Source organism: Bufo gargarizans, chromosome 2, assembly GCF_014858855.1.
Source record: "Bufo gargarizans isolate SCDJY-AF-19 chromosome 2, ASM1485885v1, whole genome shotgun sequence".
Taxonomy (NCBI): Eukaryota; Metazoa; Chordata; class Amphibia; order Anura; family Bufonidae; genus Bufo; species Bufo gargarizans.
In genome coordinates, this window is record NC_058081.1 from 168,352,743 (window position 1) to 168,375,085 (window position 22,343).

At 45.6% G+C, this 22,343-nt stretch overlaps 2 protein-coding genes across 3 annotated transcripts in view; one reads left to right on the forward strand and one right to left on the reverse strand.

Moving 5' to 3' along the window:
• Positions 1–18,580: 18,580 nt before the first annotated feature.
• PIGBOS1 (PIGB opposite strand 1) lies at positions 18,581–21,598 on the reverse strand. The gene is made up of 2 exons (XM_044279679.1): positions 21,387–21,598; positions 18,581–18,895 (listed from the first exon to the last, which is right to left on the reverse strand). Exon 2 carries the CDS (start codon positions 18,834–18,836, stop codon positions 18,672–18,674), a length of 165 nt encoding a protein of 54 aa, XP_044135614.1. The 5' UTR covers positions 18,837–18,895; positions 21,387–21,598; the 3' UTR covers positions 18,581–18,671.
• Positions 21,599–21,655: 57 nt separating this feature from the next.
• The window catches only part of PIGB (phosphatidylinositol glycan anchor biosynthesis class B), a 48,375-nt gene continuing 47,687 nt past the window's right edge, over positions 21,656–22,343 (forward strand). Inside the window, exon 1 of one of the 2 annotated variants that reach the window (XM_044279677.1) lies at positions 21,656–21,897. In XM_044279677.1, the coding sequence (XP_044135612.1) occupies positions 21,774–21,897 (124 nt within the window). In that variant the 5' untranslated portion in view covers positions 21,656–21,773. The remainder of the gene's footprint in view (positions 21,898–22,343) is intronic. The other variant, XM_044279678.1, reaches the window with a different exon arrangement.

Below are 22,343 nucleotides of genomic sequence, written 5' to 3' on the forward strand. Positions count from 1 at the left end.
GCCAGTTCATCACAGCTTGGACCTTCCCCGGGTCCATACTTAGGCCCTCTGGGGAGATGATGTATCCGAGGAACTGAGTGGTGGTTCGCTCAAACTCGCATTTCTCTAGCTTGATATAGAGAGAGTTCTGTCTGAGCCTCTGCAGTACCCTGCGGACGTGTTCGCGGTGCTGCTCGAGGTCTTCAGAGAAGATCAAGATGTCGTCCAGGTAAACGACTACAAACAGATCCAGCATGTCCCTGAGGACGTCGTTAATGAAGTGCTGGAAGGTGGCGGGAGCATTGCAGAGTCCGAAAGGCATGACCAGGTACTCGAAATGACCATAACGTGTCCGGAAGGCGGTCTTCCATTCGTCCCCAGGGCGGATTCGGACGAGGTTGTAGGCCCCTCGAAGGTCGAGTTTGGTGAAGATCTTCGCTTCCCGGAGTTTCTCAAGGAGTTCGGAAATCAGTGGGAGCGGGTACCGGTTTTTTACGGTTATGTCATTAAGCTTTCTGTAGTCTATGCAGGGACGCAGGGAGGAGTCTTTTTTCTCTACGAAGAAAAAGGGGGCTCCCGCAGGAGAGGTGGAGGGCCGGATGAACCCCTTCCTCAGGTCCTCGTCCAGGTACTCTTTCAGAGCCTTGAGTTCAGGCTCTGAGAGGGAGTAGATACTGCCAAAGGGTATTTCGGCCCCGGGCAACAGTTCTATAGGGCAGTCGTAGGGTAGGTGTGGTGGCAGCTTGTCTGCGTTTTTCTTGTCGCAGACATCCTGGAACTCGCTGTATTGAGGGGGTAGCAGATCCTTAACAGATAGTTTTGAGATGGTGGTGTCTTCGGGTGGAAGGACGGGTTTGTGGGAGCAATTTAGCGTGCAGAACTCGGACGGGAATCGTATGCAGCGGGTTTCCCAGTCCACCAAGGGGTTGTGGGTGGCCAACCATGGGATGCCCAAGATCACTGGGAACTTCGGGGAGGCGATCAGAGAGAAGTGGATCTTTTCACGGTGATCTGGTTCTATGAGGAGTTGTAGTTCGGTGGTCTCGTGAGTGGCCGGCCCCGAGGAGAGTGGGGATCCGTCGACGGTTTCCAGGTCAACGGGGGCTGCCTTGATTGTCAGTGGAATATTCTTTTCGCGGGCGAAGGTTAGGTCCATGAAGTTGCCTCCCGCCCCGGAGTCTAACATCGCTGAACAGGGGAGTTGTCGCCCCTCAATCTCGATGAGGATGGGGACGATGAAGTGGGATCCATGAGCCGCCGTGTTGTTATTTTCAGGGGCTGCTGGTGGGGTTGGAGTCTGTGGTTGCTCCTTTAGTTCCGGGATGGCAATAGTCTTTCGGATCTTATGAGGACATTTGATGGCAAAATGACCCGGCTCCCCACAGTAGAGGCAGAGGTTTTCGGCCAGCCGTCTCTCCTTCTCAGCTGTGGATAGAGACCTACGTAGAGCGTCGACCTGCATAGGTTCAGTTGCTGACCGGGGGTCGCGCTGGGCGGTGGAAGAGAAGGAATAAGTGGGTCTGTGGTCCAAGGACCAGAGTCTTTCTTTCTTCCTCTCGGAGAGTCTTTGATCTATCCGGATGCATAACTGAATGAAGTCGTCCAGATCGTCCGGGGCCTCAACTCTGGCGAGTTCGTCCTTTATTAATTCGGACAGGCCTCGCCGGAATTGGCTCCTCTGTGCCGCTGGGTTCCAGGTGGTGTCCGTGACCCAACGGCGAAACTCAGCGGTGTATTCGGCGACGGAGCGTCTCCGTTGCCGCAGACTATGTAGTCGCGCCTCGGCTGTCGCACAGCGGTTGGGGTCGTCGAAGACTTGGCTCATTGCGGTGATGAAGTTGTTTAGGTTGTTCAGGAGCTGACTGTTAGTCTCCACGTATGGTGATGCCCATGCTAATGCTTCATCCGTCAGGAGATTGACCATGAATAGCACCTTCTTTTTCTCGGTGGTGAAGGGGGCCGGGTACATCTGAAAATAGATGCGGCATTGGTTTAGAAACCCCCGATACTGGCGTCTGTCACCGTCGAATCTTGATGGGAGTGGCATGCGGGTGTCTGCAGCCGTGCCGCGGACGTCCAGGAGTTGCCTCTGTAGTTCAATAATCTCGCTCTGTTGGCTTTGGACTACGACTTGGAGCTGGGCAAATTTCTCCTGATATGTAGTACCAAATTCTTGAAGTTCAGAGACCTGCTTACGCAGAGTGGCCATTGCGGACTCCATAGTGTGGCTGATTATTCTGTAACAGTCCTACAGGCTCACCTGAGTCAGAGGACAGCTGGCTGGAGGTAGGAGTGGAGCCCAGTGGCAAGGACCGCAGGCAGGTAGTAAGCGTGGTCAGACAATCCGGATGGCAACGGTGGTAGCAGTTCAGCAGGTAGGGGCAAAGCAGAAGAGTAGTCGGTAGGCAGGCGGTAGGTCAGGGCAGGCGGCAGTAAGCGTGGTCAGACAATCCGGATGGCAACGGTGGTAGCAGTTCAGCAGGTAGGGGCAAAGCAGAAGAGTAGTCGGTAGGCAATTCCTGGTCAGCAGTGGTAGTAGCGGTAGTAGCAAGTAGCAAGAGCAGCAGATGAGGAGAAGCTTGATCAAGGCTCAGGAGCTCAATAATCAGCAAGCTAGAGTGCAAGGGGCTGGACTTATATAGGGAAGTACCAGGTGTGGGGAATCAAGGGTGATGAGCAAGGCTTGGCAAGACTGAGGTTAACTAATAGATTTCAGGGAGGAATGTCCAGAGAGGATGGTAGCCTAGTAAGCAGGGCTACTGCCTGGGATGTGGCTGGTCACGGGTTCGAATCCCGACACTGCATCTCTGATGGTATGGGGTTGCATGAGTGCGTGTGGCATGGGCAGCTTGCATGACTGGAAAGGCACCATCAATGCAGAAAAATATATTCAGGTTCTAGAACAACATATGCTCCCATCCAGACGTCATCTCTTTCAGGGAAGACCCTGCATTTTTCAACAAGATAATGCATGACCACATTCTGCATCAATCACAACATCATGGCTGCGTAGGAGAAGGATCCGGGTACTGAAATGGCCAGTCTGCAGTCCAGATCTTTCACCTATAGAGAACATTTGGTGCATCATAAAGAGGAAGGTGCAACAAAGAAGGCCCAAGACGATTGAACAGTTAGAGGCCTGTATTAGACAAGAATGGGAGAGCATTCCTATTTCTAAACTTGAGAAACTGATCTCCTCGGTCCCCAGACGTCTGTTGAGTGTTGTAAGAAGGAGGGGAGATGCCACACAGTGGTGAAAATGGCCTTGTCCCAACTTTTTGGGGATTTGTTGACACCATGAAATTCTGATTCAACATATTGTTCCCTAAAAATTGTACATTTTCTCAGTTTAAACTTTTGTTCCGTGATTTATGTTCTATTCTGAATAAAATATCATTGCATTCAGTTTTTATTCACGATTTGTATAGTGTCCCAACTTTTTGGGAATCCGGTTTGTATGTGGGCAGTCATTTTTTGAAATTATGACAAGTGCCCTTTTTTTTTTTTACTTAAAGGGACACTGACAGGGCCAATAAGTATATTGAGGTATATATATGGCACTACAGGTCTTATGATGGGTATTACAATCATATAAGTGTCCCCCCTGTCCACATTATACATACAGTAAACTTTAAGTTTTATAACCTGCTCCAACGGTCTTCAATCTGCCCAAGGGGCGGCGTTTCACCTCTCTTGCGCCCAGCCAGCCTCCCCCAACTGCCGCTTTGAAGCGACGCCCAGCTCATCAATATTCAGTTTGCTGGGCGGCTTCTGCGGTCCCCGCTCTGAAGCGCTTCGCTTAACGGTGCCCGGCGCATGCGTCGGATCTTGTGAAGTCCGGTACAGTAAGCGCCGCCCAGCTCATCAATATTCACTTCGCTGGGCGGTGCTTACTGTCCCCGACTTCACAAGATCCGGCGCATGCGCAGGGCACTGTTCAGCGCAGCGCTTCAGAGCGGGGACCGCAGAAGCCGCCCAGCAAACTGAATATTCATGAGCTGGGCGGCGCTTCAAAGCGGCAGTTGGGGGAGGCTGGCTGGGCGCAAGAGAGGTGAAACGCCGCCCCTTGGGCAGATTGAAGACCGTTGGAGCAGGTTATAAAACTTAAAGTTTACTGTATGTATAATGTGGACAGGGGGGACACTTATATGATTGTAATACCCATTATAAGACCTGTACTGCCATATATATACCTCAATATGCTTATTGGCCCTGTCAGTGTCCCTTTAAGCCCCTGCCCTTCAAAATGTCTGTGCACGTCCCTGCCCTGTACTATGTGCTGCAAGCATGCAGCTGCTTAACTCTGACTGTGACATCACTGTGTATACCCTGCACTGTGATGTCACTCACTGTGCATGTTAACCCTGTACTGTTAGTCACAGTACAGGTATTCTGACTCCGATTGTTGTAATAGCGATTTATCCCTAGTGAGACCTCTATGCCTGGCCTGTATAAGCAGATATAATCACTGCTGACAATCCTTATCAGATAGCTTGAACTCACCAACACCGAGTTTATCCGTGTAAGTTGCTTTATTCTGTAAGCCAGATAACAGAGTACAGCAGAACAGATGGATTCCGGTATGGTGCGATCAAAAGATGATGCTTTTGTAAGCTTACATGAGAATACATGTATACCTTGTGCAAATGCCAGGAGCAGTATAAAGAAACAGGAAGTGAGGTACACAGAAGAAGGGGTGGAGCAATGAAATGAATGACATATATCACAAACCAGAAAAACAAGTGCATTACTAAAAACGGCCACTAGATGGGAGCTTATAACCAAATATAGAATATCATATGAACTTAACTATATAGATTTTAACTGCGTAGCAGCACACTCCCCATCTGGCATTGAAAATGTCACTATTTAAACCATAACGGTAGTTATAAAATTGCAAATAAACAACAGTAATTTGCTTGATGTCCGAGGACCTGAAAAACAAGAGAACAGGCATATAATGCAACAACTAAATTGTAAGGCTTCAAGTGAATCAATTAAAGTTCAAACACTTCTTGCTTGAAGTTTCAGGGAGGATTCAGCTGCCTAGGCAAAAAGTTCATTCTCCAAAGGGCAAGAGCAGAATACGTTCCGTGATAGGCCTGATGAAAGTCTTTACAGTCCCTTGTCTTGCAATGGTGCGTACAAGCCTTATCCACTTAGAAAAATGTTCAAAGCGTTGACAGCCCAAAACAAGTCTTTGTTCAGTTCTGGTGTCGAGGGTTGTAACTTCAGGACGAATCTCTGGTTCCTTGTCAGGTTCTAGAAGACCGAAGACTTCAGCCATGGTCTCTTCTGTGTGATCCAGCAGGAATTCTGGGACCTGTTAACCAGGAAGAATTTGCAAATACACTTGCAGACACTGGCCTAGTAGCATGATCTTCAGGAATAATTTCAGATGGGACATAATTCAGGTTTAGATGATTTCCTGATTCTTTCTACTCGGTTGCTGACATAGACATAGAAACGTTTAGTCTGGTTGTATATGTAGCCCAGAACAACCTTACTGTCTGTGTAGAATTTGCGGTCATCTATCTGAATGTCTAGCTCACGTAATATGAAATCTGCGATTTCTACAGCTAGCACAGTCCCACAAAGTTCAAGCCTAGGAATTGTGTGCTCAGGCTTAGGTGCTAACTTAGCTTTCCCAAACAGAAACCCTATGTGGGTTTGATTAGAAGAGTCTCTCACCTTGAGGAAGGCAACAGCCACTATGGCCTCAGTAGATGCGTCTAAGAAGATGTGAAGCTCTTTTCTCCGGCTCATAGCAAGGGAAGCTGAGGAGTAGCAGCGTGGTATATGGATTCCATCTAAGGCATGTAGAGATTGCTTTCAGGACTCCCACTTTGAAAGCTTGTCAGATGGCAGTGGAGCATCCCAATCTTTAATAGACTTGGAGAGCTGTCTAAGTAAGACCTTACCTTGTATGGTGATGGGAGCCACGAATCCCATTGGATCATATAGGCTGTTTACCACTAACAGAACAACACGCTTAGTAAATGGCTTATCTGTAGAGCAGACTTGAAAGCTGAAAGTGTCCTTTAATAAGTCCCACCGTAGGCCCAGACTTCTCTGTATAGGCGGCATGTCCATTGCCAGATTTAAGTCCTTAAACCCTGTGGCATGATCGCCAGGTTGAAAGGCTTTCATAACAGCAACACTATTTGAGGCAATTTTGTGTAGTCTGAGGTTAGCCTCAGAAAGCATACCTTGTGTCCTTTGGAGCTGGTCTATAGATTCTTCGTCTTTAGATAAAAGACTTAAGTCCATCGTCAACATAAAAGTCTCTCTCAACTAAGTGTCGAGCATCCGAGCCATACTCCTTTTCTCCATCAATGGCAGTTCTTCGTAAACCGTATGTTGCAACAGCGGGTGAGGAACTATTTCTGAAAAACATGTACTTTTATGCGGTATTCAATAATCTCATTGTCCATGTTGTTGTCACGGTGCCACAGAAACCTTAGGAAGGTCCTATGGTCTTCGCGTACAATGAAACATCTGTTCAATATCAGCAGTTATGGCAACTGGTTCTCTTCTAAATCTCATAAGTACGCCTACAAGGTTGTTGGTTCGATTTGGGCCAGTGAGAAGAACATTGTTTAGGAATACACCTTGATGCTTGGCACTGGAATCAAATACTATCCTGATTTGTTTTGGCTTATGTGGATGATACACTCCGAAGAAAGGCAGATACCAACACTCATTGTGTCTTTGAAGTGGTGGCGCTGGTTCGGCGTGATCATCGTCAAAGATCCTTTTCATAAAGGCGATAAAATGGTCCTTCATTTCAGGCCTGTTCCTTAGTGTTTGTTGAAGTGAGTTGAATCTGGATAAAGCCTACTCACGATTGGTTGGGAGTTTGGCCCTTGTAGCACGAAGAGGTAATGGTGCAACCCAGCTGTGAGACTCATCCAGAAAGAATTCCTTATCCATTATTTTGATGAATTCTCTGTCTTCAACTGACAAGGCTATTTTGTTGTCCTCACTTGTAGTACAAAACACTGTGGTACCTAGGTTGTCATCACAAAGGACAGGAGTAACATCGGGTACTTGGATGATGTCAAGAAGCTTCTCCTTTACTTCCTAATGATGAGGGCACTGTTTGAAGTGGGATGCACATCTGTTTCCCAACACGTAAGTCTTGAAGGAGTGGATCTCAGATGGCGTACACATCCTGTTCAAGCATACATCGCCCACTATTACACAGCGTAGGTCAAGTCTTTGTGCATAAGGGGCGTCTTCAGGCCCATTGCACTGATCGCGTACTTTATGTATTCTGAGAATGTCCCTTCCTAACAGGACTAAGATTTTAGCACTCTTGTCTATTGCAGAAATCTCAAGAGGTGCCTTAAATGAGGATGTTGATACGCAGCTTCTGGAGTGGGAATCTCTTCCCTTTCGTCTGGTATCTGGTCGCACTCGAGTAACGTTGGTAGGGGTATGCCCTCTCCCTCGTTGATATGAGAGACCATGAATCCATCAACCCTTCTGCCGAAGGTCTCTACACAACCAGAACAGGTTCTGAGAGTATATGGTGTTGCGTGACCCTCTATGCCAAAGATCTCAAAGAATTTAGGCTTAACCAGGGATCTGTTGCTCTGTTCATCTATTGTGGCATACAACCTAGCAGCTTTCTCAGGATGACTCTTTGGGTATATCTTGACTAGGCATATCTTGGCACAGCATTTGTGGTCCTTGCCTTCTCCACAGACTTCTGTACATGAAGAAGAGATATTATCTTTGGTTGGAGCATGACCTTGTTGCTCCCCGCAATGATTTGAGACGGGAGTGGAGTTAGGAAGCTGCTGTGGGTTGTCTGGAAGTGGAGTAGGATGCATGGCTGTAACATGTCTGTTGCTACCGCATTCTATGCACTTGATGACAACTTTACAGTCTTTAGCAAAATAGCTATAAGAAGCATAGCACTTGTAGCATATGCCAAGTTTCCAGAGAATCTCCCTGCACTCTTGTAAAGTCTTTGCCCTAAGCCCACAACATTTCTTAAGAGGGTGAGGCTTCTTGTGAATAGGACACTGACGATTAGGGTCTTTATCTCTGTCATCCACAACGCTCTGATCAGTAGGTGAGGTTGCGAAGGGTGAGATGTTGGTCCTATTAACAGATATAGCTCTATTTAAGTCTCTACGTTTAGCTGCTGTATTATCATACCTTGATAATGGTGAGGATGAAGCAGACATGTTGGGTTCACTGAAGCTGAAGTCGTTTCTCATCCAGGCTTGATCACTAATGAACCTGCAGAAGTATGAGAATGGAGGAAAGGATATATTATAGTCTCTTTTGTATCTTGAGCCCTGTTGTGCCCAACAACAGATGTTATCAAACGTAAATTGGAACAAGAGAAAAAAATACGGATCTCACATGAACTTCATCAATCGACGTTAAGAGAATATTACAGAGCAGGGAGGATCCCAAGAGGTCTTCGGTCTCATCTGAGACCAATCTTACTTCCAAACAACAAGGAATTTTGCGCAAAATTTGAATTAATATCAAACCGTTATTCCATGGACATTATGCTTCTCAATATAGAATACTTGCAATTGGAATTGGACTCAAACCAGATACGTATTGACGCATTGGAAAACCAATTAAGTACTCTATTATCAACAACTGAGATAACAACGATTAAAAATAAACTGGACGTGGATTTAAATAGATATCGAAATAATATTGAAATTACCAAGAGACAAAAATGGCATCGAGATCTTGAAGACTACACCCGGGGTGAAGTATATCGTAAACAAATAACGGGACAACAAAAGAATTTAAATAAACAGTTTAAAGGGAAACCACGACGCAGAACCTATGATGGAAGAAAAGAGAGAGATATGACCACTACCCCTGAATCGTCCGAGGACTGTAGCGATGACCCTCTTTTTTTAGGCCAGGGACTGGACCAAAGAAAACGAGACCACAGAGGAGGGGAGGAGCGAGACATAGACGATGGAAGAAATATTGTAATAACCAGGTCCAAAAAACCACCAATGGGCCAGAACCAGATGGGACAGACGGACAAAATGAAAAATCTAACTATGAACAGACTGAAATAGGCAATTTAGTGGTAAATATCTCATCATCTTCTTTCACAGAACAAGAACTGACATTGCTAAACAAGGGTTTATCCTATTGCCCCACTATGTTTATCGACTGGTTTGAGTATGAGGTGGATCTGTACCGTTTCTTTAGACGCTTAAGGTTGAAAGGCTTCTTTTCAGGGAAGGAAAGTGACACCATGAGAAGTGAAGGGGAAAATATGATGACCCTAAAAAAATATAATCTTTCCCTGAAAAGTAAGTTTCAGCCACCGCCCAATATCAATGTGATTGAGGCGTATATATCGCTTGTCCAAAGAGACATACAGCAGTTGAGAGAACGGTTACAGACTAAATTTAGATCTAACCTAACAAAAATGGAAAGGGATACATTAACAAAATTGAGTAATAGAGATGAAATCACCATCAAGCCGGCTGACAAGGGCGGAGCAATTGTCATCATGGATACTGAGAAATATGAATGTGAGATAAAAAGACAACTCGATGATACCTCAGTCTACCGTATGATTGACTATGATCCAAGGTTTGAAATATCTAGAAAGATCAAACTTCTGGTAGACGACGCGTACGCTGAGGATATCATCGATAGTCCACTGCATGACTATTTGGTTGTGACACATCCAGTCACCCCGGTTCTGTACACCCTACCCAAGATTCATAAGAGCAGAGATGATCCGCCCGGACGCCCGATTGTGTCCGGCATCAACTCTGTTCTATCACGGCCAGCTATGTTCTTGGATGGGGTGTTACAACCTTATGTAACGAGAGCATCGTCTTATGTTAAGGACACCACCCACTTTCTATGTAGGCTGAAAGAATTGGAGATAAAATCTGGAGATAGACTGGTCTCATTTGATGTGGTCAGTCTATATACCAGTATTGAACATAATAAAGGTTTGGAGGCAGTCAGATATGCCCTAAGTGACTCGGAATATACAGTAGAGATGACAAATTTTATATTGGCACTGCTTGAAATTATATTAACCTGTAATTATTTTAGGTTTAAAGATCAATTTTTTGTACAAACTAGAGGGACGGCGATGGGGTCCAACGCCGCACCTGTATATGCTAATATCTACATGTCATATGTAGAGGAGATGTTCGTGTATCCATCCAGCTCCTTCAAATTTGTGAGGGGCTGGATGAGATACATCGACGATGTCTTTTGCATATGGACGGGTACTGAACTGGAACTAGACACATTTAATGAATATCTCAACAACATTCAGCCCGCTTTAAAATTTACGAGGGTTAGCTCCATGACCGAGCTACAATTCCTGGACACACTGGTGTATGTCCAGGATGGAAAACTGGGCACGGATATACATATAAAAAACACGGACAAAAATAATATCCTGCAATATGATAGCTCACATCCCCGAGATATGGTAAAATCACTGCCATACAGTCAGTTTCTACGGGTCCGCAGGATAGTTAGTAATGAAAAAGTAGTGGGAAAGAGGCTAGAAGAGATGAACAAAAAATTTACGAGCAGAGGATACCCTAAACAGTTGATGGATAAACATCAAAATAGGGCATTAAAAATAAAAAGGGAGGAATTACTTGAAAAAAATGTGGATAGGTTAAATACTCAAAATAGGATCCCCTTTGTTTCCAGATACACGATGATTAGCAGACAGGTGGCGGGTGTAATTAGAAAGAACTGGACGCTACTTACACAAGCGTTTCCAGATACCCCAGAATTTGTAAATCCTCCGCTGTTCTCATATAGGAGAGGACCCAATGTGAGGGACAAGTTAGTGCATGCAGATAAACCTTCTAAAAAACCAGTGCATAAACAAACAGGATGCTACCCCTGTTTGGGGTGTTGTCACTGTAATAGCATGACAAAAGGGAGGACATTTGTACATCCACATACTGGAAAGAAATATAAAATCAAACAGTTTTATACGTGTAATTCTACTTTTGTTATATATACTCTCCAATGCCCGTGTGGACTCCTATATGTAGGAGAGACCACACAGGAAATAAAAAAGAGGATCACACAGCACAAATCTAAGATCCGAAAAAAAGTATTAGATCTTCCGGTTCCAGACCATTTTGAAAAAATGGGACATAATTTGTCACAACTCCGATTTCAGATCATAGATGGAGTTTCACCATTACGGAGAGGGGGGGATCGAGAGACCCTCCTTAAACAATTGGAGTTGAAATGGATTTACGAATTAGATACACGTGAACCAAGGGGACTCAATAGGGATTTCAATTTGGGAGTCTTCCTCTAGAAATTTCTGTGCATCACCTCTAAAATGTAGACTGGACTTATATTTATTATTTTGTGTAACCTAAGATTGTGCCCAACTTTGTTGTGATGATTTTTTATGTTCACTAACACGAAAATTCTATATTCTTTCTTTTATCTCTCTCTGCAGGATGGTCTAATATTGGGGTCCGCTTCCATCCCGTTCTCCCTAAGGCTGATGTCCCAAAGATCATGCAGCAGTTCGTCCAATGTATATAGCCAAAGGACATGTCCAATATATGGGGGGTGAGTCCTTCCTATGCTCTGTTACCTCTGTTTGTCAATAGAAAAATATGACTGATGAATGTGTGTGTTCGTGGTACTAGGGGAGTCGTTGTCATTGAACTTGACTGGCATCCCAAATACCTACGAGATTTTAATAATAAAAAAATATATTCCTGGTGGAGGGCATCTGCCCCGTCAAGTGGCGCTGATGGGACAATATGGCCTCTATAGAGGAATGTGAGTTTGGGATATGATGACCTCAGAAGGGTATATTGCTGAGGAGATACAGCGATTGCTCTGGAGGAATCATGTCGAGAAAAATGGGAATGTGGAGAGTTTTTGAATTATATGGAGTGGAGAAATCCCCATAGATTGAATGGTGGAGGTATTTTGGAGCGGTGAGACGAACCCTTACCTATAGAGACATGTCCAGAGACTCATGAAATAGTGACGGGGGAGGAGTCGAGTGACGCGAGTTTCAGGTAAACTGATCGCATCTCCATGACGACACCTATGTCACTACCAAGGGACGGAAAGGACGCTTTTCAATGACGTGGAGCAAAGGTTGCCTCCGCACCATTGACAACTAGTGACGTCGGCTGAGGATATTTTTTCTATTGGCTGCTTGATCGAAGGAGACGCATGCGCATTGGAGATTCCGGGACGCCGAACGAAATTCGTCTTGGAGACGACTCGGAATGGAAGTGGACCCCAAGGACATTCCCTGTAGGAAAGGTAATAGATCTTAAGTTTGATTTCACAAGATGTCACTAATTAATGACTACGTATATGCACCAATGTGATTAATGGCTGTACCTGGGGGAGGGCCCAGGTAATTGATTAGGCACTATATAAGACACATGTTATTGTAACCACTTTATTGCTTGAGAAAGACCGGGAGCGGTCGAAACGTCGCATTTCCTTGCTGCTGTATGGAATAAATCCATTTTATTCACCATCACCTGAAGAGTGCTGCGGATTTCTTTATATATTGCTATTTGACTGTGGATCATCGGCCAGGATCCCGATCTGCTGGCACCAACATTACCGTGATATAAGGTATAATATATGGACTTTCCAAATTGGCCTTTTCTTTGGACATAGTAGTGCTGCCGGACCCATTTTTATCATTTTTCTTGTAGGCCATATGGCAATTTAGACACCACTGGGTTGACACCATGAGTGGTGTCCAGGAAGCTTAGTCCAGGTAGACGTGGGTCAGTCTTTGCCAAATCTAGCTCCATGAGGAGGTCACTTAGATCTTGCGATAGTCTTTGTTCCCTATTTTTGGGAAGTTTTGTAGTCTCTTAATTAGAGCGCTTTCTATGGCTTCAGAGCTACTATAGGCTTGCTCAAGCCTTGCCCATGCAGCAACAAGACCTGTATCTGGGTGATCAACATGTACTGTTCTGAGTCTTTTAACACTACCTGCAGATTCTGGTCCCAGCCACTTTATGAGCAAATCAAGTTCTTCCTTAGTAGTACGGTTGAGATCGGCAATAGTAGCCTTGAAGGTTGATCTCCAGGCCTTGTAGCTCTCTGGACAGTCGTCTAACCTTGAGAGGCTGGTGTTAATGAGCTCACGGCATGCCATGTTTCTGGTAAAATCATTCATGTCTGGTCTCTCACTCCTTGGTGTCAAAGTAACTTGTGGAACCCCTTGGGTGTGAAAGTTCTCTGGTGATGAAGGGTGAGGTTTACCAGGGTAAAATTATGTTACATGAGCGTTTAACTGTGGTGTAGTCTCTAAGGCTTGTGCTGGCTTTGGTTGGAGCTGCGGCTTATCACTGGAAGTCACCTTGTTGTTGACATGAGTTGATCTGGTTTGCTGCAAAGATGTACTTGCATTGTAGACTTGAAGAGGCTCAGACATATAGAGGTGAGAAGTCTCTGCGTTGGGAGTCAGAACAGTGTTGTTAGTAGGAGGTACAGGAGATAACTCCGTATCTTTGCAGATGTTATGCTTTAGAACATATTCACTGGTGTGTTCAGCTGGATCTTCCAGTTCTGCTGGGATAAGGCAGTCTGAATTAGTACTTTGTCCCATTGCTTGTTCAAGGACTTTCTGCCTTGCTAGGGAAGCTGCTTCCTCCCCTTCCATTTGCAGAATCTTGTCATGACCTGGGTTGTATTCGAACCGGGATCTTCCTGGTCTCTTAAACCATAGCCTTACCTGTTGTGCTACAGAAGAGATCTAGACTTTGGGAATGTCCTTACTGTGTTCAACACTACATCATACTCTCTAGCTCCACCTGCTGCCAGCTGTGGACAATTCTCAATCTGGACAGCCTTTAAATAGGAAGTGAGGTCATCACTCAGTGCCCGTTTATTTGGATTTCTTCCCTGGGTGTTTTGACTTCAGTGATCTTCCTTGTATTGAACTCCTGCCTGATATCCCGACTATTCTACAGCCTGCTGATTTTGTACCTTGCCGCCAGATCGTGAATGACCTTAGCCTGCCTGACTCTTCTCCGGATTTTGATTCTGAACTATTCGTCTGACGACGCTTTGCCTGGATCTCAAGCACACTATTTCCACTTCGGACACTACCTTTTACAGGTACCTTACAAATCTTTATTTGTGAATCTGCCTCTGCTTGGCGAGCTGCCATCTCTGCTTGGTGAGCTGCCATCTCTGCTTGTTGAGCTGCCCTCTCTGCTTGCTTTCTGGTAAAGGAGCTTTGCGCCTTTTTTTTATTTGGCATCAGCGAAAGCCTCTATTAACTTGACGCTTAATGTTGATCTTCTGGAACGAGAGGATCTGGAAGGAAGTGCAGTGTGCTTGGTTGTGGTGGACCTGTGAGATCTGGTCTCCTGCAGTTGAGTAATGCGGAGTTCTGCCTTAAGCTTAGCATTTTGCACTGCAAAATCCCTTTGTTGTTTCAGTGCGTCCGTTCTGCTGAAGAATCAGCAGAACAGCAAATAGGTGATTTATAGAGTCTCTTATTACAGCTGGTTGATCATTAGTGTGTGACAAAACTGACATGCGGTGTGAGGTTCTGTCCCAGAGGTCTGACAGATTACTGGAGAACTCATCTCTAGTGGCTTGATAGTTTTCTCTGAGTTTCTGTGTTGGTTTTATTGTACGTTTAGGTCTTACACTCTGTTCGGTAATATCTGCAGAATCTGCTCCCTGTACGTCTGCCCGTTCAAAGGCATGATGTATCTGCGTTGGTTCAGCCATAAAAGAGTGTTCAGAGCCTTGTCTAGACATGTTTTGCGGAAAAAAAAAGTATGGTACTGTCTCTTTAAGAAGACGAATAGCAGCTTAGACAGGTGAGGTAGTAACACAGTGCAATGTAGAGAAACTGTTTTAAACATTCACTTGAAGTGCAGTAAGCTCATGCGACCATGTGCTTTCATAAGATGGCGGATGCCACTGAGCTTGATTGCAGATTAAGCACACATATATACACAGCAGACTGTAGGAATTCTATGCATCTTTTGACTATTCTGATTGTTGTAATAACGATTTATCCCTAGTGAGACCTCTATGCCTGGCCTGTATAGGCAGATATAAACACTGCGGACAATTCTTATCAGATAGCTTGAACTCACCAACACCGTGTAAGTTGCTTTATTCTGTAAGCCAGATAACAGAGTACAGCAGAACAGATGGATTCCGGTATTGTGCGGTCAAAAGATGATGTTTTTGTAAGTTTACATGAGAATACATGTGTACCTTGTGCAAATGCCGGGAGCAGTATAAAGAAACAAGAAGTGAGGTACACAGAAAAAGGGGTGGAGCAATGAAATGAATGACACGGTGATGGACCATGTGATCTGACGTGACCACAGGTCCTTTAGCCGGTAGTTCATCATTAAAGAAGTAAAGAAGAGACCGGGAACTACGCGATCAAGAGGAGAAGGTGAGTTAATTTTTTTTAACCCTCAATTGATCACCTACTAAGCATTCTGTATTCAGAATGCTATTATTTTCCCTTATAACCATGTTATAAGGGAAAATAATACAGTGAATAGACTGTCACCTAACAACCATGCGTGAAAATCGCACCGCATCCGCACTTGCTTGCGATTTTCACTCAGCCCCATTCACTTCTATAGGGCCTGCGTTGTGATAAACGCACAATATAGAGCATGCTGCGATTTTCACGCAACGCATAAGCGATGCGTGAAAATCACAGCTCATGTGCACAGCCCCATAAAAAAGAATGGGTCCAGATTCAGTGCAGGTGCAATGCGTTCACCTCCCGCATTGCACCCGCGTGGAAATCTCGCCCGTGTGAACTCAGCCTTAGATGTTCTTCTCTACCTGCATGACGTTCTTTGTTTTGCTTCACTTTGTCATCTCCTTTCCTTCTCCCAGCTGTCACCTATTTACACTAATTGTCTCCCTTTATATTCCCTCCCATACTGCCTCACTTTGCGGTTTATACTTCTTCCTGGATTGTGTTTACTGCTGGATGCTGCTTCTGCTGATTCCTCAGATAAGTCTGTTTACTTTTATTTGTGTTTCCTTGTTGGCTTGATTCTAGATGACCCTGACTCCGTCCGTATTAAGTGCAGGGAGCCGGTGGTCGTGTCCCCTCACTATTATAGGGTTTTCAGGTGTCACATAGTATTAGGTACGAGGGCATGCAATCGTCTACCATAAAGACCTTTGCATGGGCATAGCAGTCAGGGAGAGCTCTAGGGGTTTTATAGGGCTCACCCATATGCTCCTTAGTTTGGGATCAAGCCAGGCGGATGTTTATTTATAAGTTCCAGCTTTCTGCAACACCATCCGTGACACTCTGAGTCTTCCATAGAGATACATGGAGGAGTGTTGACCACACCACTGCTCTGTGCAGTGGTTGACACAGCTTATTTCTTGAGGACTGAGCCGGATTGCCGTACGGGAGATCACGAGCATTCCAACGATCTTTGTGGGGGCCTCATATTCGAGTTTCACCTAAGGCCTCACAAAGTCTAGAGCCGCCTCTGCATTGTGTGGTTTGTTATGAACGCAGCAATACCAAATATGTAGAGATTTTATTTTTCCAATTTTTTCCATTCGTAAAGCGTTTTTTCAATGGAAAAAGTTTTAGGATTTTATGTTTTTTTTTTTATCATTTAATAGTTCTACAAGGGGACTATAATAAGCAATCTTTTGATCGCGTCTAAAATATTTTGCACTATTCCTGCAGTGCAACGTGTTTTATTGTCAGTGCTATACATTCACTAGCAGTTCGCGCCACAGAGGCACAGTCTGCTAAGAAACGCAGGAGGCAGGTCTTGACTTGGCACCGGCCTGCACTGACATCAGCACCCCACAATCTAATTTGCGGGGTGCCGACAGGACACAGAGGGAGTCCCCTCTCTCTATAACCACTTACATGCTGCAAGCGCTATTGCCCGTGGCATGTAAGGAGTTAAACAGCCCGGATTGGGGAACCTGCCAGTCTGGGCTGTTAGAGCAGGAGTGTGACTGTTATGTTACAGCTGTGCCCCCGTTCTCCAATGTGAGACCCGTGCAGCTCTTCGACTGGGCCACTGTTAAAAGGTATATTGGTGGCCCCTAAGGGGTTAACGTCAAAAATGAAAATCATAAACCATATAGACCGGTTCTTCAGTCTGGGCGGGGGCTGCACTCACTGCCACTGGCTGATGACTTTAGGGCAGCAGATGTGAGCGCAGTGACCGAGAGGATGCTAGTAGGCAGGGTGTGTGTGAACTTGCGCGGCGCCTGCTGCCTTTCAGCTACACACTGACCAATCAGCAGCAGAGGCTTTGCGCTGTGAAAAGCTGATTGGCCAGTGCGAAATGCTGCGTCCTGGCTGTGACACTCTGCGCTGCGATTGGACAGCGCTAGAGGTAGAAGGAAGCCCATGGAGAAAAGCTGATGTCTCCTCCCTGATGTTCCGATGCTGTTTCTTAGCATACAGCGCAGGAGAATGTAATGGGGGCCACAGCAGCGCCCAGAAATAATAGTAAGTGCAGGGACATTCTCCATGTATGCCCTACATGTCCTGCTACTTAGCTAATACAGTATGGACCCATGAAAGGTCCTCTTTAACTAATAACTGTCTGTGCAGAGTAGACAGAGGGGGCGGGGCGATGGCCGCACATGCTCAGTTTCATCCTTCACCTGCCTCCTGAGCTTTGATACAGAGAGAGCTCCAGTAGAAAGGACACTCCCCTTGAGCTACCAGCTTAGCTTAAGGCTACTTTCACACTAGCGTTCGATCGGGTCCGTTCTGAACGGATCCGATCATAATAATGCAGACGGAGGCTCCGTTCAGAACGGATCCGTCTGCATTATTTTAGCATATAACAGTTAAGTGTGAAAATAGCCTCGTACGGATCCGTCCAGACTTTCAATGTAAAGTCAATGGGGGACGGATCCGCCTGAAGATTGAGCCATATTGTGGCATCTTCAAACGGATCCGTCCCCATTGACTTATATTGTAAGTCTGGACGAATCCGCACGCCTCCGCACGGCCAGGCGGACACCCGAACGCTGCAAGCAGCGTTCAGCTGTCCGCCTGTCCGTGCGGAGGCGAGCGGAGCGGAGGCTGAACGCCGCCAGACTGATGCAGTCTGAGCGGATCCGCTCCATTCAGACTGCATCAGGGCTGGACGGCTGCGTTCGGGTCCGCTCGTGAGCCCCTTCAAACGGAGCTCACGAGCGGACCGACGAACGCTAGTGTGAAAGTAGCCTTAGCTTAGCTACCTAGCAGAGCAATGATTGAGGAGATCTCTGGATCCATGTGAGATACAGGGCTGGTTCTAGCTTTGTTAGAAGGAGATTGTCATGTACTATATACATTTTTACATTAGTCATGTGATAACCCCATTAATCTCAGTAGTTAGAGGGGAAGATGAAAGACATCTGGAAATGGCTTCTCTCCCGAGAAAAAGAGGATCAGGCATGCTGAAAGTCAACAGTTATCTACACCGGATATCTGCCGACGGGGAGTTCTGGGAGCCCTCCATGTACATGTCTGGCCAACATCTAATGTCTATGGCATAGTTGCTGTAAGTTCCCTTGCCTACATTTTGGACTATAATTCATACTTTATGAAAAGGATTACAGCAATGAACAAATTTCTCTTAGATGTATTATTATAAGTCAACAACCACACACAGAGCAGCCGCCATTACAAGTACATCTGCGACAATCCAGCCAAGGCTTTATTCCTTTCCTTTTTCCACAGTATCTGTGGCAGTAATGTCCGCTTCTACTGCTCTCTTCTCATGCATGTACTGCTGTAAAAGGGGCTTGTAGATATAGACACCACCAGCAAATCCTAATAACACAGCCAAGAAGAGCTGGCCGAAGGGAAGTCTGTGCATCATCCTCAGTATGGCAATGTTATCCTCCAATCCAAAGCAAAAAACATGGAAATCCTGACCGCCTGTCAAGAAGTAAGGAAAAAACAGAAGTCAATAATAGTGTACAAATGGAAAAAGCAGCATAGTGATGTCAGCTGCACGTGGCTTGTCTATGCGGCGTGAGCGGCACGTGGCTTGTGTATGCGGCGTGAGCTGCACGTGGCTTGTGTATGCAGTGAAGTATTATGGACTTTGAGGATTACAGTTGATTTTACATTGTTTTAATAAAGGTCTGACTTATGTCTGGTGCTGGACTTACCTTCTACCCGTGAACTGCACACGGCTTGTTTTCAAAAAGATGTGCTCAAGAATCCTCTAAACCAGGGATGCTCAACCTGCGGCCCTCCAGCTGTTGTAAAACTACAAATCCCACCATGCCCTGCTGTAGGCTGTCTGAGAATGCTGGGAGTTGTAGTTTTGCAACAGCTGGAGGGCTGCAGGTTGAGCATCCCTGCTCTAAACAGACTAAAGCCTCATGAAGACGTCCGTGGAACACGGTCCTTGAGATACCGGACTGGCATTGTAGGAGTGCACAGAGTCATTGGTTGCTATGACGCTGTGCGCTCCTGCAATGCCAGTCCGGTATCTCATGGACCGTGTTCCATGGACGTCTGCATGAGGCTTAAGACCTCCTTCAGATGGCCGCAATGCAGATGCATTTTAGTGTCTGCATAATTGGCTAAAATTTTGGCGCAACCACATTCTTCTTAGCCAAACTAACACTGGGATCTTAACTGCTTTTAGTTGCCTTTGGCCACCTGAATGAGGCTAAGCAAACACTGTGGTCAGTATGTGAGCCTGAGATATGTGCCACAAATATGCTCCTAGTAATACATCGACCGTGTCCATAAACCCATGCCAAGTGTCCTTTTGGCATCTACCTGTCTGCTACATGTCTGTATATCTTTTTTCGCTTAATAGAAAAGCAAGGCCTATACAGATGATCACTGCAACCCCCTCCCCCACCAAAAAATAAAATAAAATTCTAGATACTGGCCTATGGGTGACACAAGTAAATGTATATTACAGAGATGCAATCATTGGACTTGGAAGTTAGCCAAGAGTATTTCCATATTTCTATGTAAAATGGACGCTTATCTCATGTGTGGCAAATGTCAGATCTTTAAAGGGGTTGTGCCACGAAATATCAGGTAGTGTACATCTTTCAAACCAGTACCTGGATCTTTTGTAATTGCATATAATTAAAAAGCTAGTGTATCCCCTGAGTTATTCAGTAAAATGTGTCTGTATAGCGCCACCTGCTGTCAGGGGCGTGCGCAGAAGTCACTGGGCCCCAAAGCAAGACTCCAAATTGGGCGCTCATGCGGACCGCAAAACATGGTACGGCTGTGTGCATGAGGCCTTATCGTGAGCATAAGGCTACTTTCACACTAGCGTTAATATTTTCCGGTATTGAGATCTGTCATAGGGTCTCAATACCGGAAAAAAACGCTTCCATTTTGTCCCCATTGACAAAACGTAACTGAACGGAATGCTCCAAAAAGCATTCCGTTCTGTTCTCATAACCGCAGCATGCTACGGTTTGCTTTCCATCCTGGGATGTGGAGCATCCGTCATTACACAATCTGACACAATAGAAAACGGATCCGTCCGCCATTGACTTTCAATGGTGTTCATGACGGATGCGTCTTGGCTATGTTAAAGATAATACAACAGGATCCGTTCATAACGGATGCATGTGGTTGTATTATCGGTAACTGAAGCGTTTTTTTGCTGAACCCTGCCGGATCCAGTAAAAAACGCTGGTGTGAACGTAGCCCTGTAGCTTGTGTCAGTTCTGTCAGACATCAGTGCCCGCTGTACCTTTGCCCGAAGTATCAGAATATAAAAGTATTTACCCTGTACTGTGGACGCCATTACAGAAAAAAAATCTAAATAGGCAAATCACCTTTTTTGTTGCTTCACCTTCCCAAAGAATTAAATATAAAATAAAAATACATGCCCTAAAATGATGTCGATGAAAACGACAAATTGCCCAGCAACAAATGAGCCCTCACACAGCTCCATAGTCAAAAAGCTGAAACGTTATGGGGGTCAGAATATATTGCCATACAAAGAACTATTTCTATTTTTTTTTTTAAGTAATAAAACCTAAGAAAAACTACAGTATATATATTATATCTGCTATTGACCCACAACATAAAGATAACGTCATTTTTACTGCATATCGAATACTGTAAAAACAAAGCCCCTAAAACAATGCCGCAATTATATATTTTTTTTTTCAATCCCACCCTGTTATTTTTTTTACGGCTTTGCAATACATTGTGTGGAATATTAAACGCTGCCAATAGAAAGCACACCCTGTCCAGCAAAAGTCAAGCGCTCAAATGGCTACGGGATTTCAAAAATTATTTAATAAGTTATGGCTTTTGGAAAGCAGCAATAGAAAAGGGAAAAAATAAATAAATAATAAAAAAAAAAATATATATATATATATATTATTGATCAGATACAGAACATTCTGAGACTTGTAGTTCTGCCAGCACCTACCTCTGTATCAGTCACGTGCTCCTTACCCAGCAGCAGGCGGCATCTATTCCAGGGCGCACATCCGGTGCCCTAATGCAGTGTCCCAGCGTGCACCGACAGATGGGCGCAGATGACCTTCGCTTCCTTATGTTCTGTATATAGAACCGTGGACTATAACGTCTGTGACAGCAGCCATAGGTTACACGCAGGGCTCCGACAACATGTCTCCTTTGCGGCAGTCCCATAAGGCAGCGCAGTTACAAGTAGCCATTTTGTTGGAGCCCTTGTAAGGCGCTGCTTTCTCTCCAGTGATTTTACTAATGTTCTGGCGGTTGGCTGTGTAGTTTACCTGACCGGGGAAAGTGACAGCGGGGCGTGGTGTCCCAGGATAACAGAGCGGCTCCAGCTATGGAGGTGATCAGGAGCCGGGCACTGCCTGCCCTGAGGAGGCCGAACACCGCGGGCTCCGTGCAGCTGAGGAAGCGCAGGTCCAAGCTCTACAGCAAGGATGGCCGGGACGCGGCGGGCGCAGGTAACGCAGCGGACGAGGAATGAATGGGAAGCTTTCCTGCCATGATATGGACCGGACCGGCTGCGTGCGGCAGAGCCCAGCCTGGGGCCATCCATCTCCAGTCATTATCGTCTGCACAGAAGAAGCGAGGTTCTGTAAGGTTCTGTTCACACTGGAGGCTCGGATAGGGTAGCACAGTGTGCTGTGTGAAAAGGGCAGGCTCTTCCAGCAGCTAGACAGGGCTGCACATCTCACCTGACAATCAAGTGTCTGCACCACTGAGGCCCATGTACAGAGGCATTACAGTGAGGCTTCATGCGCCACTAGTAGTGTTCAGCGAACTTGTTTCAAGTTCGGCGTACAAGGTTCGGGTTATCTACGAATCCCATTACGGATTTCAATAACTTATGGCCGTTCAGTATTCGGCGCAGGCGCAATTTGGAAGTCAGCAGCCGCCGAGCGTCCTT

Excerpts from the sequence above, each read along its gene's own strand:
- PIGBOS1 (XM_044279679.1), bottom strand. The coding sequence starts at position 18,836 with ATGATGCACAGACTTCCCTTCGGCCAGCTCTTCTTGGCTGTGTTATTA.